At 50.2% G+C, this 17,297-nt stretch overlaps 1 protein-coding gene across 14 annotated transcripts in view; it reads right to left on the bottom strand.

The window, feature by feature from the left end:
* GATAD2A (GATA zinc finger domain containing 2A) overlaps positions 1-17,297 on the bottom strand; it is a 121,537-nt gene that overhangs the window by 34,058 nt on the left and 70,182 nt on the right. For 6 of the 14 annotated variants that reach the window (XM_054465067.2, XM_063658805.1, XM_054465078.2 and 3 more), the window contains one exon: positions 7,246-7,515. In XM_054465067.2, coding sequence (XP_054321042.1) covers positions 7,246-7,514 — 269 coding nt within the window. In that variant the 5' untranslated portion in view covers position 7,515. Of the gene's footprint in view, positions 1-7,245; positions 7,521-8,038; positions 8,161-17,297 lie in introns of those variants that run through there. The other 8 variants (XM_054465077.2, XM_054465068.2, XM_063658804.1 and 5 more) reach the window with 3 other exon arrangements.

Here is a 17,297-nt window from a genome sequence, read left to right as displayed (position 1 = left end):
TCAGAAAAGGCACACACAAACACAACCTCAGTGAGGTGTGGCCATTCACAGAGTTCTCATTCCCTCACTCCATGCAGGCCCAAGGTGACTGAGGGACCCTCAGTCCTTACCTTTCAGTTGCAGGACCCCTGGAGAAGAGCCGCAACATGCTCTTCCATCCAAAAAAAAACAAATCAAAGCTGGGTACAGTGGCTCACACCTGTAATCCCAGCACTTTGGGAGGTTGAGGTGGGTGGATCACCTGAGGTCAGGAGTTCGAGACCAGCCTGGCCTACATGGTGAAACCCTGTCTCTACTAAAAATACAAAAATTAGCCGGGCGTGGTGGCAGATGCCTGTAATCCCAGCTACTCGGGAGGCTGAGGCAGGAGAAACGCTTGAACCTGAGAGGCAGAGGTTGCAGTGAGCTGAGACCACGCCACCACACTCCAGTCTGGGCAATAAGAACGAAACTCCACCTCAAAAAAAAAAAAAAAAAGAAAGAAAGAAAGAAAAGAAAACAAATCAAGCTATTTCCATCTGGGTATGGCCAGTTACTTCTGAAGATCAACCATTTGACAGAAAGAGACTCTCCCCTATAGGAAAGTGCAGGACTGGATCTGCTACTTATCACAAAAACAAAACAGAAAGAATCGGCCCAGTGCTGTGGCTCATCTATAATCCCAGCACTTTGGGAGGCTGAGGCAGGAGGATCACTTGATATCAGGAGTTCAGGACCAGCCTGGGGAACATAATAAACCCCATCTCTACAAAAAAATTTTTTAAAAGAACAAAAAAAAAAAACCCCATCCGGGTGTGGTAGCATGCATCTATGGTCCCAGCTACTTGGGTGGCTTGAGCCGAGGTGTTCAAGGCTGCAGTGAGCTACGACTGCACCACTGCACTCTTGCCTGGCCGACAGCGCAAGACCAACTCCAAAAAACAGAGAACCAAAAGCAGCTTCCTCTGCCTGCCAGCTCCAGCCTCATCTGACAGTCCGGACTCGGCATGGGGGCAGCACATGCCCACGACCTTTGGATTGGCCTCACAAAACCAACAGACTCACAACTTCTACCTCTGTGGGTTTTGTTTTTCTGTGTGCACATTTATGGATGCCAGAACAGAAACCAAACTATTTTAACCTTTATTTAATTATTTATTTTTAACATCCATATTGAGGTATACTTTACATACCGCAAAATTCAGCCACCGTAAGAGTACAATTCAATGATTTCAGTAAATTTGTGCAATCATCACCACGATACAATTTTAAAATATTTCCATCTTCCCAAAATGTGCCCATGTGTTGTTAATCACTGCTCCCACCCACCCCCAGCCCTGTCCTAGTCAACCACTGGTCACTTTCCATCTCTCAAAGAAATTTGCTTTTTGGGGCAATATGCCCTGTAAGTGAAATTATACAACAAGTAGTCCCTGGATCTGCTGTTTCCTCCTTAGCGTGGTAAGTCTGAGATTCAGCCATGTTATGGCACACATGAGTAGTTTATAAAGCAGAACAGTAATCTGGTATATAGAGGTAGCAGGTTTGTTTTATCCATGGGACACTGGGGGTTGCTTCCAGTTTTTTTTTTTTTGTTTTGAGACAGTCTTGTTCTGTCGCCAGGCTGGAGTACAGCGGCGCGATCTCAGCTCACTGCAACCTCTGCCTCCCAGGTTCAAACAATTCTCCTTCCTCAGCCTCCCACGTAGCTGGGACTACAGGTGCACGCCACCACACCCGGCTAATTTCTGTATTTTTAGTAGAGACGGGGTTTCACCATGTTGGCCAGGCTGGTCTCAAACTCTTGACCTCAGGTGATCCGCCTGCCTCGGCCTCCCAATGGGCTGGGATTACAGGCGTGAGCCACTGCGCCTGGCCCTGCTTCTACTTTTCGACCAGTATGAATCATGCTGCTGCAGGTGTACCTGTCTGCGTGGACACATTTTCATTTCTCTTGGATAAATTGCTAAGTCATATGGTAAGTTTACATCTAACTCTGTAAGATACTATCTGGGCTATTTTACATTCCTACCAGCAATGTATGAGGAATTCCAGTTTCTACACTTCCTCCTCAACACTTGTTACTTCCTTTTCTTTTTGTTTTTTACAGCTATACTAGAGCCTTGTTTTATGGTCCCATGTATGATCAACGGAGAACGTTCACCTACAATTGAGAGGATGTATTCTGCATTCACCAGGTATTCTATAGACGTCAGTCAGGCTAAGTGAGTTAATAATGTTCTTCAAGTCCTCCATATCTTGCCGATTTTGTCTAGATGTTCTACCAATTATTGAGAGCGGGATATTGAAATCTCTAACTATAACTGATTAATTTCCATCAATCCTATCAAGTTTATGTTTCGGGTATTTTGGGGCTCTGCTGACTGTTATGTCTTCCTGAAATATCATATGAAATGTCGCAGCTGGGCACGGTGGCTCATGTCTGTAATCCCAGCAATTTGGGAGGCTGAGGCGGGCAGATCACGAGGTCAAGAGTTCAAGATCAGCCTGGCCAACATGGTGAAACCCTGCCTCTACTAAAAATACAAGAAATTAGCCAGGCATGGTGGCGGGCACCTGTAGTCTCAGCTACTCAAGAGGCTGAGGCAGGAGAATCGCTGAAACCCATGAGGTGGAGATCGTGCCACTGCACTCCAGCCTGGGTGACAGAGTGAGACTCTGTCTCAAAAAAAAAAAAAAATAAAATAATAATAATAATAATAAAAACAAAGTCACAGTTTGGCTCTAGTAATATTTTTTGTCTTAAAGTGTCTTTTATCTCTTATTAATACAGTTACTCCAGCTCTCAAACGGTTACTTATGGTATCTCTTTTTCCATCCTTTTCTATTATTCCTTGAATCTAAGGGGCGTCACTTAAAAACAACATATAATTAAGCTGAATCTTGCTTTTTTTTTTTTTTTTGAGACGGAGTCTTCTCTGTCGCCCAGGCTGGAGTGCAGGGGCACTATCTCAGCTTACTGCAACCTCCGCTTCATGGGTTCAAATGATTCTCCTGCCTCAGCCTCCCAAGTAGCTGGGACTACAGGTGCGTGCCACCACGCCCAGCTAATTTTTGTATTTTTAGTAGAGACGGGGTTTCACCGTATTGGCCAGGCTGCTATCAAACTCCTGATCTTGTGATCTGCCCACTTTGGCCTCCCAAAGTGCTGGCATTACAGGCGTGAGCCACTGCGCCCGGCCTGAATCTTGCTTCTTTACACTATCTGATAGTCCTTGCCTTTTGATTGGGGTATTTAGATCCCTCACAGTTACTGCCTTATTGACATGGCTGGATTGACATTTGCCATTTTGTTTTCTACGTGTCCTCTTTTTTGTTCCTTTATTTCTCAGTAAATAAAGAAACTGCCTTCTTTTGTGTTAAATATTTTTTAGTGTACAACTTTAATTCTTCTGATGATCTGATTTTCTTTTTCTTTTTTTTTTTTGAGATGGAGTCTCGTTCTGTCGTCCAGGTTGGAGTGCAGAGGCGCAATCTTGGCTCACTGCAAGCTCCGCCTCCCAGGTTCAGGCCATTTTCCTGCCTCAGCCTCCCAAGTAGCTGGGACTACAGGCGCCCACCACCACGCCAGGCTAATTTTTTTGTATTTTTAGTAGAGACAGGGTTTCACCACGTTAGCCAGGATGGTCTCAATCTCCTGACCTTGTGATCCATCTGCCTCAGCCTCCCAAAGCGCTGGGATTACAGGAGTGAGCCACCGCGCCCAGTCCTGATTTTTTTAAAACACTATATTTTAAAGATATTTTGTTCATAGCTGCTCTAGGCATTACAGTAAGCATCTTAATCACAATCTATATAAGACTGATGCTAACTTGATTCCAGTAAGATACAGAAATTTTGCTCCAATATTGCTCCATTTCATTCCCCATCTTTTGTACTAATATCACATATATTTTATCTATGGATATTATAAACCCAACAAATCATTCGAAGCCTTTGGTTGGCTTCCAGACTGCAGAACTAGTTAAGTCTTTCCAGTTAACCCATGCATTTACCATTTCCAGTGTTCTTTATTTCTTCTCATAGACTCAAGCTGCCAACGTGTCATTTATTTTCAGGCTGAAGAACTGGCAGGTCTACCAGCAATGGATTCCTTCAGTCTTGTTTACCTGACAATGTCTTTTTTGCTTTCATTTTTGAAGGACTGTTTTTACTGGCTATAGAATTCTGGGTTGGCAGTTTTCTTCTTTGGATACTTTTAACATCATTCAACTCCTTTTTGTTTCCATTGTCTCAAGTCAGAAGTCAGCTGTTCATCTTATTAATGCTCCCCAGATGTGCTGAGTTGTTTTTCTTTTGTTACTTTCAAGATTTTCTTTTTTTTCTTTGGCTTTCTACAGTTTGACTATGATGTATCTAGGTCAAGATCTCTTTGTACTTATGCTATTTAGGGTTTGTTGGGCTTCCTGGATGAGTTTCTCCTCAAGTATGTTTTTGCCCATTATTTTTTCAAATAGTTTTTCTATCTTGCCCCAACCTTGGGCTAAAACTGAGCCACTGTGCCTCCCCACTTGCCCATCTCCAAGACTGTTACTCTCATCTACAAGGCCACAGGCAGGGTTGCTACCACTCTAAAATGAACAGTCCTCCTCCTTTTCATCCACACAGTGAAGCTTTGGTCCTCACAGCTGACAGTGGCTGGACAGAACCTCTTTACCAAACAGATGGGAAAGGGCATGGGAATAGCTCCAGGCCAAATGCCATAGAGTCTCACTGTTCTCACCTGAAATTCAGCAGTTACAGGCATAAATACTTCTCAGATTGTTGTATGCCCCTGCTCAATTTTTCCAGATTGCTGAGATTGTTTCACTTTGCTTTTGTCAATTCTGACAATCTCCTCATTCGACACAACCAGAAGTTGCCCTCCACCCTCAATTTATGTGGAATATAAAACACTCACACAAGTTGGGAGACTAAGACAGAAAAACTGCTGAGTTAAAGACAGACAGGGAGGAGAGTAAAAAAGGGAGGCAGAAAGCTGGTTCTACCACTGTATCTGCCTCTGCATGCTCCAAATCATCCAACATAGCAATATGTACACTACACACACACATGCACACATATATATTTCTTGATGATTCCAATTCACCAGCCACTAAAGAAAAAGAAAACTCTCTCTCCTAGAAGCCATCAGAAACTGCCTCTAGCTTTCAATATGCCCAGATTCGGTCATAAGACGGTAATAAGTTAGCATGAAAGGAAAAAAGGTAGTTTTGAAAAACACCCAAATAGAAACTCTATAAACAGAATACTATACAGCAATGAAAATGGATTAACTACTGATATGCACAACAATATGGGTAAATCTCACAATGTTGAGTGAAAGCAGGAAGATAAAAGGTACATAGTATATAATCCCACTTATTTGAAGTACCAAAGCAGGAAAAACAAATCCATATTGTCAAGAACGTGATTACCCTTAGAGGCCAGTGACAGCAAGCAAGCATGAGGGGGCTTCAGAGGTGCTAGTAACATTTTTTTGTTTTTTTGAGACAGAGTCTCACTCTGTCCCCAAGCTGAAGTACAGTGGTGCGATCTCGGCTCACTGCAAGCTCCACCTCCCAGGTTCACACCATTCTCCTGCCTCAGCCTCCCAAGTAGCTGGGACTACAGGCACCCACCACCACGCCCAGCTAATTTTTTTTGTATGTTTAGTAGAGATGGGGTTTCACCATGTTAGCCAGGATGGTCTCAATCTCCTGACCTTGTGATCCACCCGCCTCGGCCCCCTAAAGTGCTGGGATTACAGGCGTGAGTCACCGCGCCCAGCTGAACTGAGTTTCTTTAACACTTAACTTTTCCCTCACAATCCACTGACCTACCCTGCAGGGGAACACGGTGATTACAGGAGAAAATGCATGCCAGGAGCCCAGGAATGCACAAGGGACCCCATGCACATGGACTGCAGATTCCCATGAACATGGACTCCTCCTCTTCCTGCCCTGACTCCACACCAGCCCCTCACTACTCACCCCTGCTGAGCTGTCATGGACTGGTCTCCGGCTGAAAACACAGAGAAAGGGAAAGGAGACTTGGACCTATAGTTTTATTTCTGGAACTTTAGAAGAAGACCTTGGTTTTAGAATGGGGACTGCAGACAGCAGAGTCAGACAGAAAAGCCCTCTTTGGACAGCAGGACTACAAAGTATATTTCCTCAGACTAGGAGGCTTTGTCAACAGGAGCAGGCTTGGGTTTTCCCATTTATCTTCCCATTTTAAACGCTGTGAACACCAGATGATCTCTGAAGTCCTCAGGATCCCAACAGTTTGGGTTCCAAAAACGAATTTGACATAAGACTGCAGGCTGGGGTCACCCTGTGGGGTTAGTTGACACGGGAAGGTGAGGAGCCACCAGCTGTCCCTTACAAACAGGCGTAGAGAGACAGGCCCTCCACAGGGAGAAGACTCCAGTGGGCGATGAGAAGAGAGAGCAACGGGCCACAGAGGAGTTTGTCACAGGGCCAGCCAGGAAGCTGTGGCCACACCACAGCCCTCAGTGGGTGTCTGGGCATGAACATTCTGGAGAGCTCCAAGGAGAGGGGTGATGCAAGAGCAGGTGCTGGGTCTGAATTTCTCTTTACAGAGAGAAAGGAAGGTTTTGAAGTCAAGAAATAAGTGGTAGATTGGGTCTTATTTTTATTTCAAGCTTTTACCTTAAGAGACTCACAAAAGGTGAATATGAGGAAAGTCACTCTTGAAGTAATCAGTGTTGACTAAGGACAAACCAACAGAGCAAGCCGAAGACCAGAACCAAGTGAACATGGAGTCGAGTGAGCATCCTGTACCCGCTCCGAGGAGGGTGCCCTGGGCTGGGCTCCCAACTCTATCCCTAGCCAAGTGACCAAGGTAGGTGTAGCATTCCTGGCCCTCTGACCTCTAGATCTGAAAAGCAGGGAAGCATAACCAAATGAAAAACTCAAGTGTCCCTACAAACCAAAAGCACCAAATTGGACAGACAGCAGTTGCATGGGTGGCAAAGGCCTACTGACGGCAGGGGAGCTGATGGAATGTGCCACTCCTCCTGTGAGACCCACACTCTGTGCCACTTGCAGTTGTGACCTGGGGCCCTAGAATGGCCACAACAGCACAGCTGTCAGTGGTGGGTGATGCCCAAGCTGAGCCTACAGCCCTCTCCACAACCCCGCCAAGCTGTTACCAACAGGCCTGGAGTGTGGCAAGCCCCAACCTGGGCACACTGGGCTTGTCTCCAGGTTCCAGCCCCTCCCGCTGGCTCCTCCTACTCACCTGTGTGAGGTGCGCATGTCCACGGGCCCATCGCCCACCAGCCCTTCGCCTCTGCCCATGGCCACGGCCGTAGCCTCTGTTGCCCTCAGCAATCCTTGGGCTGGACCTGCTCCCGGCTCAGGTGTCACCCTCATGTCTCCGTCAGTGTTTAAATCTGAAGCCAACAATCCTCTCTCCATTTTTATTTTCTTGCTCTCCACATCGTCCTCTGTTGGGTCCCGTTCAAGCGCTCGTTTCTGACTCCGTGTTCGGCATGCTTCTTCGGTCATTCTGAACTTGGGAGGGAGGAGAAGACACAACATTTTAACTGGGTGCAATGAAGGTGCCACCTCCTTGGAAACTTTTCAGTGTTGCTTTCAGTGTTTTCCTCCCTACGGGAAGGATGGCAAAAGAATGTACAACAAACGCAGGCCCCAAAAAAGCATCCCCAGGACATTTCATCACTGCCTTGGGGTGTCCCCAGCCTCCACCGTGTGGCTGAACATTGGTGGAGCCAAGCTACACCCTGCCCTGTTGGGGGCCAGAGGCAGCAGGGTGCTGAACAGGAGCAGTGGAAGGTGGCTGCTTATCAGCAAGGAAAGGCTCAACAGCAAACAGAGGAAACGTTGTTCTAGATCTGAACTACCTGCCTTTGGGATTTTCAGCACCTGTAATGTCTGGAATTCAGGAGGGCGGTGACTGCACTGTTCCAGGAGCAGGGTTGGGGCCTGGGACTAGCCCTACACTGTGGTGACTCGAGTTAACCCCAGCTTCTCCCCTTCAGGGAAGGGAGGTCTCCTCACTCCCTGCTCACCTCTGGGGAGTGGGGACTGGGGATCACATTTAACCCGTTGGTTGCCAGCGAGGTACACTTTGAGTAGAGTGAGGCCTGGCCCATCAACGTGCCACCGCCCTGTACCTGCAGCACACACATATCTTGATTTAAAGAAGAAAGAAAAAGAAGAAAAAAACAGCTGAGTCAGTTTTTGATCCCATGACATCACTGGCTCCACATGACCCTTCCCAGGATTCAGTCGGAGAGACAAAGCACTTTCCAGAAAACCAGTCTGAACCGGTTCCAGACAACAGGCTGAAGTGTTGTTAACCCTCACGGAGACAGGACGACAGCACAACGATGTCTGTCTGCAGGGAGGCGGCTGGCATTCCACAGCAGGGTCTGGGACACTGGCACTCTTAAAGGGGCTGCTCTAATCCCAGCCTCGACGTCCCAACAGGACAGGGCACAGGAATTGAGACAGAGAGAGTCAGGTTCTTAAAAAAGCATCCCAGTGTTTACCAGGAGACAAAAGAGAAATTTAGCAGCTGAGCTCTAGTGGAATTCCCGAAGTGTCACAGTTTTCCATGGGACAGTTGGTGCCCACTTGGGCCCCACAGAGAACCCCGATTCACACCTGTGGCATGCTCTATGCTGAAGCCCTCTGGTCCTATCTGTGTCCTCACAGGCAGGGCACTCATCTTGCCAGAGCCTTAGTTTCCTCACTGGCAAACACCCTGGGGAAGCCTGTCCCAGGTAGAGCCAGGCAGACCTAGTCTGGAGGCTGGGGGCAGCACAAGGCAACACAGGGGTCCTGTCACCATCCATGGGATGCACTCCAGAGCTGACTCATCTGCAGCTTCCTTAAAGGAGCCAATTTCACAAATGAGCAATAGCGCAAGGCCCTGCCCAAATATGCCCCCTCACGCACTCAAACTGAAAGGAAAGAAAGAGACAGCTGCTTCATGCTTCTGGAGCCAGAGGGAAAGCAGGCCGTCTACACGCGTACTGTGCCAGTGTGGTCCAGCCAGGGCACCCGGGCACTGGCTTCAAACACTGGGGTCTCCTCAAGGCCAGGAAATCCCTGGTGTGCTTCACACAGGCCCAGAGCAGCTCTGTGCTCCCTACCCTGTCTCACCACAACCCAGGTGCCATGGTTGACCCCTAGCATGACCAGGCTGAGGCAGGGAGACCCCAAATCTCAAGGGCACAGGCTTTCAGACTCGCCTCCACCTGTCCCCAGCCCCTCCGGTGTCCCAGCCTGCACCTACCACCCATCCCACACCAACTGTGCGGCCTCCGCTGCCCCCGGCCAGCCTGTCCACCCCCGCCCCCGCTCCTGCTCAGCTGCCCCTCAGCTCCTCCGTGGAATGGAGCCCAGGTAGAGGTCGAATGTGGAGGTCATGGCCTCACTTCTCTGGGGGAGGTGAGGAATGCTACGGTGTCCCTCTCAGCCCTGAAGTTCTATGGTCTCTGTCCTTCCTTCCTCCGACGTGCCTTGCCCATAAACCCCATCTGAACTGCTCACTAACAGGTTGTCTGTCTCACCTCCCATGAGACCACAGATAAGTCACTGCCCTCAGAGTATGGGTCCCCTCCTCTCCTTTCACTTCCCTCACTGTGGTAGGGGTGGGACATTCCTCCTTCAAGCACTGCCTTAGACAGCAGGTATGTGCACTCCCAGGCCCAGGGCAGGGAGGAGCCTGTTTAGGTGAGAGATGAGGGGAGGCCAGGACCTCGGACAAGTAAGGTCCCCACTCTACGGATGAAGCTTCCCAGTCTGGCCTGATAACTACTGTTGGGGATGAAGTCCCCAGGTGGACAGGGAGAACGCACCTCCACCTCCAGGACATAGCACCCTTCCTGTGACTCAAAGAAACCCCCATGCTCCCCACTCTGCCCCTGTTCCAGCCAGGCAGGGCCCCTCCCAGCACAGCCTCCCACCCTGTAAGCCCTGGGCTCAGTTCCATGAAGCCCATTTGAACCGAAGACCCTGAATGAGTTCTCGAAGCTGCTCTGGCCCACATGGACAAGGTGGAACTGACAGCCAGATCAGGGGGGCCATGCCTGTGTGGCCTCACTTCACTTCGTTGTCACTGGTATAGGACCAGAGGCTACCCAGAGGTTCTGAGAGATGCAGGATGGAGCAGGGCCTCAGGTGCTCAGCAGAGCTGCTCCCTCCAGCCCCAGAGACCTCTCTTGTTGGGCCCCTCATTGTGGTAGCGGATCAGAGTCCTCAGCAGAGGGCTGGCTGGCGTGTACTCAGGGTGCACAGCAGCTCACTATGAAGCTTAAGGCCTGGAACTCTGCCAATCCCAGGCCCGGCACTGACGGCTGGCCTCACAGCGCCCGCCTGCCCTATGCCTGTGCCTCCCAGAGGCAGGCCACTGCGGGGCGGGGACCTGCGGCACCCCTCCCCCACCTCAGGAAGGACAGGCACAGCTGGAGGGGGTGGGGCCAGCCCCCGAGTGCAGGGGGCTCCTTTGGCAGGAGCCTCCTCCACTACCAAGACCAATGACGCAGGGCCTGCTACTGGCCAATCCTCGGCCACCACAGGACACTTGCTCCTGGGGAGAGCAGGTGCGGGTAAGGAGTGGCTCCTCCCTCCTCGAAGCAAGTGGGACTAGTGGCCCCAGCACAACAGCGCTGGTGGCCACCGCACAGCAAGCACAGACCCAGGAGCAAAGTTGTCAGGAAGAAGAAAGCGCGACAGATGACTCCTGCAAAGAGCAGTGGGGGGTGCATCAGAACACTTCCTAAAAGTAGGTGAAGAGGCTAGGTCACCCTGACTGGCAAATGAGGATTCATTTCAAAATTCCCAGTGACAGGGGAGAGTGAGGGGAAGGCAGCTCCGGTGGCGGAAGCTCCAGGCCAGGCCTGTGCGGGAGCTGCCAGTGCACGGAGAGCAGCCCCGTCCTGGAGGCTGAGATCCTCTGCCGGCTGCTGCCTGCACAGACAGATCCCAACAGCAGTGTGCCCATTTGAAAGAGGAGAGCACTGAGGCTGCCAGGGCTACCTGAGACACAAGGTTGAAGGTCAGCCTCACCCTCCTCCTCACTCTCTCCAAACACCCCAGGCCGGGCTGCAAGCCAGCACAGATGAGCAGCACCAGCAAGGCTGAGTGGGCATCGGTCTCCTCTGATACAGTCAGAGGATACGGTCAGAGGATACGGTCTCCTCTGATACAGTCCCGCACACACTGGGCTGGCAGGTGGTGGGGGTGCAGCCCAGCTCTTCCTCAACTAGGGGCTAAAAAGGACAGGTTCCAGCCACACTAGAGACCCCATATAGGTATAGCGCAGCTCTGACCAGGAGCACCTCCATGGGCTTTGGGGCAGATAGGAATGCTGCTTTATTTTCGTAAAATGCCACCATCCAACTGGCCTGAGAGCCTCAGGCTGAAAACATGTTCTAGAACAATTTCAAAAGGCTGACTGATGCTGTGGCAGGAACCAGAACTCTTAAAGAGGACTTGGGGGACAAACAGAAGGCACCCAGCACACTTCTGGCACACCAGGCCAGTATGCATCTCTTGATAATTAAAAGAGAAATTAAGTACATAGACACAAATCATAAAACCAAATCCCTGAGATCACACTACTAATACTAACTCTACCATAAAATGCCATCTGTGGCACCCATCACTAACATACCCATAGTAACACTCTTATTTCAGACAGGAAGAAAGTGAGGCTTCGCAGTAAGTGGGTTAAAGCACTGGCGGGAGCGGCAGGACTGATGCTCTGAACAGTGGATTTTAGGCGTCGTCCTGCCTCCTCACCCTACAGCAGCTCACCGAGCCTCCACTGTGGGCTGGGGACTCAGTGGTGAACAAGACGGAGGGAACACCATCCACCCCCATGCTGGAAAATGAGCGAAGTGACAGAGGGTGTTGGTGACGGCGCTGTGGGGACACGAGGCAGAGCACGGGGCAGTCAGAGCACACAGAGGGGCGGGGGCTGGGCGGAACGGGCGGCACCGGAAGCCAGCCCTGAAGGAGACAGGGCCCGAGCGGAGACGTGCACTGGGGGAAGCACTGGCCCAGGCCGGAGGGGAGGAATCTGGCTTGCTCTAAAGGATCACCTGGCTGGAGGACTGCAGGGCAGGGGAGCGGTTCCTATGGTGCAGCTACACTGGGGAAGGGGACAGAGCAGAGGGGAGATGGGGCACTCCCGAGGGGGTTGCTTTCTTTCACTTGTTTTTGCCTGAGCAACTGGACCAGTGGGGCTGGCTTTTCTGAGATGGGGAGGAGCAGATCTGAGGAAGGAAGGTTGGGCTACAGTTTGGATGTGCTGAGTGCAAGGCCCATGATGAGCCCCACGGAGATGCTGAGGAGCAGAGCCCTGAACCTGGGGGCAGCCACTGTCCTCAGGAGGCACAGGGCACCTCGGGGCACCTCTTCCTATCAGGAAGGAAGAAGGGCCCATGAAGCAACCAGTGCTGAGTCAGATGATGATAATGGGGTCCAAGTGCTAGCTCGCTAGCTGTGAGCTGCGCCCAACACTCAAGAGACAAGGGCCCTGTAGGCACACAGCTGCAGCAAGCCTGCGCCCAGATGCCCACCTCCAGAGCGCCCCTGTGGCCCTGCCCTTCACACAGATAGACGCACAGCACAGATGGGCCTCTGGACCCAGAACCCCTGTCTACTCTCCTCCCGGCAGCATAGCCCGAGGAAGCTCCCAAAGCCACATCCTGGATCTGTACCCCCTTCAGTGGCTCCCCCACTTCCTAAGAGTCAAACCAGGGTACCTTGTTGTGGCCCAGAAGGACCTGTGGAGGGGGTAAGGAGAGAATAGGTGGGCCAAGTTTTGGCATTGGCAGCGCCTGCCTAACAAGCATACTTCTTTCCTATGCAGAACAGACACCTCCATCTGCTCAGAACTGTGGCCCGAGCCACTTCCTGACGCACATCTCTGAGTAACAGTGACTAGGACTCATTCCGGAAGGAAGCCACACCGGAAACAGCAGCTCTGGACTTCTCAACGTCAAACTTCGTTAAGGCCAAGTACAAGAGATACAACTTAACTTGAGAGACAGAAAGGTGTTCCAAGCAGTCAGCTCCTACAACTAGACACAGCAGGGAACAGAGACTTGGTCTCAGCTCCATCACACACACACGCTGGCTGGCCATGGGCCAGGGGAGAGGTCTGTCAATCAACCACAGGACCAAGGACACAAGATGGACACAGAAGCTTCAGTGGGCCAAGAGAGGACGCCACTGCCCCTTCTTCCACAGTGTTTATCGAAGATGTCCACACAGCTTAAATTATCTACCCTCTGTGCCACATGCTAGAGACTCTCAAATTCTAAACAGTCAACCCAAACTTTTTTCTTTAAGAACAAGGTCTCACTATGTTGCCCAGGCTGGACTCAAACACCTGGGCTCAAGTGATGCTTGAGCTGAGCCTCAGTTTCCCCATCCCTACTTCACAGACAATGCTATGTGAAGAAAAATGGAAAGAACTGTGGGAGAAAGGTTGCAGAATAGCATAGTACCATTTACATGGTTTAAAAAAAAAAAGGTGTATATAGGGAAAAAACTGAAAGTAACTTCACTAAAATCAAAACTGAAAGGAACTGGACCAAAATCAGAAGTAGTAATCTCTGAAGAGTAGATTATTAAGAAACTTTCACTTACTATAGTAAACATTTCTGTATTGCTTGAATTCTTTCTTTTAACAGTGACTATGAATCAGTCCTGTATTCAAAGAAAGCCAGGATTAAAAAAGAAAACAAGAAAACCAGATAAAACAACAGCCCCACCTGCTAAGGATGAGAATCAAAAGCACAAGTGTGAAGCCAGGCACAATGGCACATGCCTGTAGTCCCAGCTACTCAGGAGACCAAGGCAGGAGCATCACTTGAACCCAGGTATATGAGTCCAGCCTGGGCAACATAGTGAGGCCTTATTTCTTAAAGAAAAAAGGAAAGAAAGAAACTAACAAAGAAAGACAGTACCGCATCCAGATAAGGAGGAAGGAGGCTCCCTAGGGTGAGAAGCTCTGGAGAGAGGGGGAAGCTGGCTCCTCCAACACTCCAACGCACAGGACTAAGGACACAAGATGGACACAGAAGCTTCAGTAGGCCGAGAGAGGATACCACTGCCCATTCTTCCACAGTGTTTATCGAAGATGTCCAAGCAGCTTAAATCATCTACCTTCTGTGCCACATGCTAGAGACTCTCAAATTCTAAACAGTCAACCCAAACCCCTCAGCTCATTCCCACAGCCCACCTTCTATATGGGCCACAAGCCTCCCTGAGTGGCTACAACCACCAGGCCACAGCGTACCTCACCAGAGCCCTGGCAACAATCTCTTTGCCACTCAGGAGCTTCATCTCTCACTGCAACTCAATGTTAAGCTCTTCAATGGCAGAAACTTTTTTTCACCAGTCATCATTTTCAGTGTAGAGCAAACAGTATAGGCTTGGTACGCACTGCTGAGTTACGCCTACGTTTCCTGTAAATTAGACTCACGAAGCATGGGATTCCCGGGGTTGCCCTACAGGGCAAAGAGGAGCAAACAAGTAAAGTGCTTTCATTTAAAACTCCAAGACATGGGGACTGAGATGGCGTCTCCCAGACTGAGGCCAGGGCAGGAGAAGGAATCAGGCAAGACGTTCCAGGCCGGGGAACAGCATGCGCCAAGCAGCTGAGCAGGGAGGGTCTCAGGCTAAGGAAGGGAAGGCCATGGTGAGTCCTGAACTAAAGGCTTTCTCAAAAGGAGAACAGATGTCTACTACTCACTGGCTGACACTGGGTTCTTAACCCTTGGTGGCCTGAAAAGTAAAGACACACCAGAGATACAGACATCTTCTCTCTCGCATGTTATCAGGATGGACCCCAGCCCAGCCAGCTGGCTAGGAGCTCCCTGAGCCTTCAAAGACCCCAGACTGAGAGATCGTCTCTGTGCAGTCGTCCTAGGACAAGACCAGCAGTGGGGAGGTACAAGCTGGCTGGAGCCAACTACCTCTCACTGAGAGCCTGCATGAGTTGGAGACCGGCATGTGTTACCCCACAAGGTACAGGCAACTGAAGTCTGGCTGGGTGAAGGTCCAGGCTAGGTCTGAACTCAGGCCACCATGCCTCTGTCTAGGTGGCCACTCTCATGAGCCTTCCACAGTGTGCTCCAAAGGGCCTTTTGTTAATCTTTTTTTTTTGAGACAGAGTCTCAGTCTGTTGCCCAGGCTGGAGTGCAGTGGCACGATCTCGGCTCACTGCAAGCTCCACCTCCCGGGTTCACGCCATTCTCCTGCCTCAGCCTCCCGAGTAGCTGGGACTACAGGCGCCCATCACCACACCCGGCTAATTTTTTGTATTTTTTAGTAGAGACAGGGTTTCACCATGTTAGCCAGGATGGTCTCGATCTCCTGACCTCGTGTTCCACCCGCCTCGGCCTCCCAAAGTGCTAGGATTACAGGCGTGAGCCATCGAGCCTGGCCTTGTTAATCATGTTTAAACTGCTTTCACTTGAAGTGACAGGCACAGGTGGGGCTCAAAGGAGAGCTGCATACATGTGAGGAGGAGGATGGAACAGCCATCCTCAGATGTCTCCAGGCAAGACTGAACCTAGACTTGCCCTGCCTGGGGCTATGGAAGAAGCTCTGGGAGGCCCCTGAGAAGAACCTGCAGCCAGAAGGTAAGAGCCCTCAGAATGTCCCAACCACTCACCAGATAACAGGCTCTGTGACAGCAGGTACAACACCTTGTCCATGTCCCTGAAGTGGCCCCACTTCTGCAAGAGTGTCGGTCACAGAGTAGGTGTGCTGCACCTACTGGATGCATGGGCAGAGGTGTCACAGATAGGAGTGCTTTGAGTTGAGGGACTGGATCGGACACTTCAAACTCACTTTCAGTTCTGGGATCCTCAGGGTTTCATCCAAATCTATTGCTCCTTTGTAATTAATAGAAGCATGGGGATCTTCTAATTTTTAAGTGCAAAACACCTAACACTGATTGAGCATCTACCCCACGACCACCTGTAAGGTAAATATTCTCATCAGCCGCCTTTTTGCAGGTGGGGAAACCAAGGCACAAAAGTACCCAAGTCAGCCATCAGAAGGCCCCATCAACCACTCAGAGTCAGACCTGAAGATTCCAAAGGACATGGGGAGCACTGCACCTGTGGCAATTTGGGCTTGACCTTGCCCTCTCACACCAAGGGGTCCAGATGAGATATTAAGTGATTACGACTTTATTGTCATGAATGAGAACAAACCTTTTGGTGTTTGCCTTTGCCTTCAAAGTACGGTTAAGTTCTGCTGTAGCACAACAGAGGCAGCACTCCTAAAAACCACTGCGTGATGCAAACCCATGTGATAAAAATACAGGGCTTATGGACATAAGGGTTAGGGACACAGTACTCCAAAACTTCATCTATGACATAAGATAGGAACCCAAGCAACGACACATGTGGATATATGAGCAGCACAGCTGCACACACGCTCAGTGGCTAAGAAATACACAAATGTTGCATGTCTGACCCTCACCTCGGGGAAGACCTGCTGCTTGCCGTGAGCATGGGTGGGCTGCCATTTCTGCTGCAGGGAGGCTGTCTGACCCCGGAAAGGGATAGGGTGTGGCCTATAACGTGTGGGACCTCAAGGGGGCTTGGAGCATGTCTGAGGTGTGGGCAGTTTTATTTCATGTACTCACAGGTGCTCTACTATATTAAACTGGGAACAGTTTTCTAGATTCACCTAATACAAGAGTTGGCAAACTTTTCCTCTCTCTTTTTTTTTTTTTTTGAGACGGAGTCTCACTGTGTCGCTCAGGCTGGAGTGCAGTGGCGCGATCTCAGCTCACTGCAAACTCTGCCTCCCGTGTTCACTCCATTCTCCTGCCTCAGCCTCCCGAGTAGCTGGGACTACAGGCGCCTGCCACCATGCCCGGCTAATTTTGTTTTTGTATTTTTAGTAGAGATGGTGTTTCACCGTGTTAGCCAGGATGGTCTCGATCTCCTGACCTCATGATCCGCCTGCCTCAGCCTCCCAAAGTGCTGCGATTACAGGCGTAAGCCACCACACCCGGCCAGCAAACTTTTTCTTAAAATGCTACACAGTAAATAATTTTGGCTCTGCAGGCCATTTAGTCTCTGTCAGGAATGCTCAGCTCTGTGGTTCTGACAGGACAGCTGTCCCTCGAGACCCTTGGAGGATTATTTCCAGGAACCCCTTGGACGCCAAAATTCCCAGATGCTCAATCCCAGATATAAAATGGTGTAGTATTAGCATACAACCTATGTACATCCTTCCATATGCTTTAGTAAGTCACCTCTAGATTACTTATAATACTCCATA

This window comes from Pongo pygmaeus, chromosome 20 (genome assembly GCF_028885625.2).
Source record: "Pongo pygmaeus isolate AG05252 chromosome 20, NHGRI_mPonPyg2-v2.0_pri, whole genome shotgun sequence".
In the NCBI taxonomy this organism is placed as follows: Eukaryota; Metazoa; Chordata; class Mammalia; order Primates; family Hominidae; genus Pongo; species Pongo pygmaeus.
The sequence above is the reverse complement of the archived record's forward strand: the minus strand, read 5'-3'. Positions and strand labels throughout refer to the sequence as shown.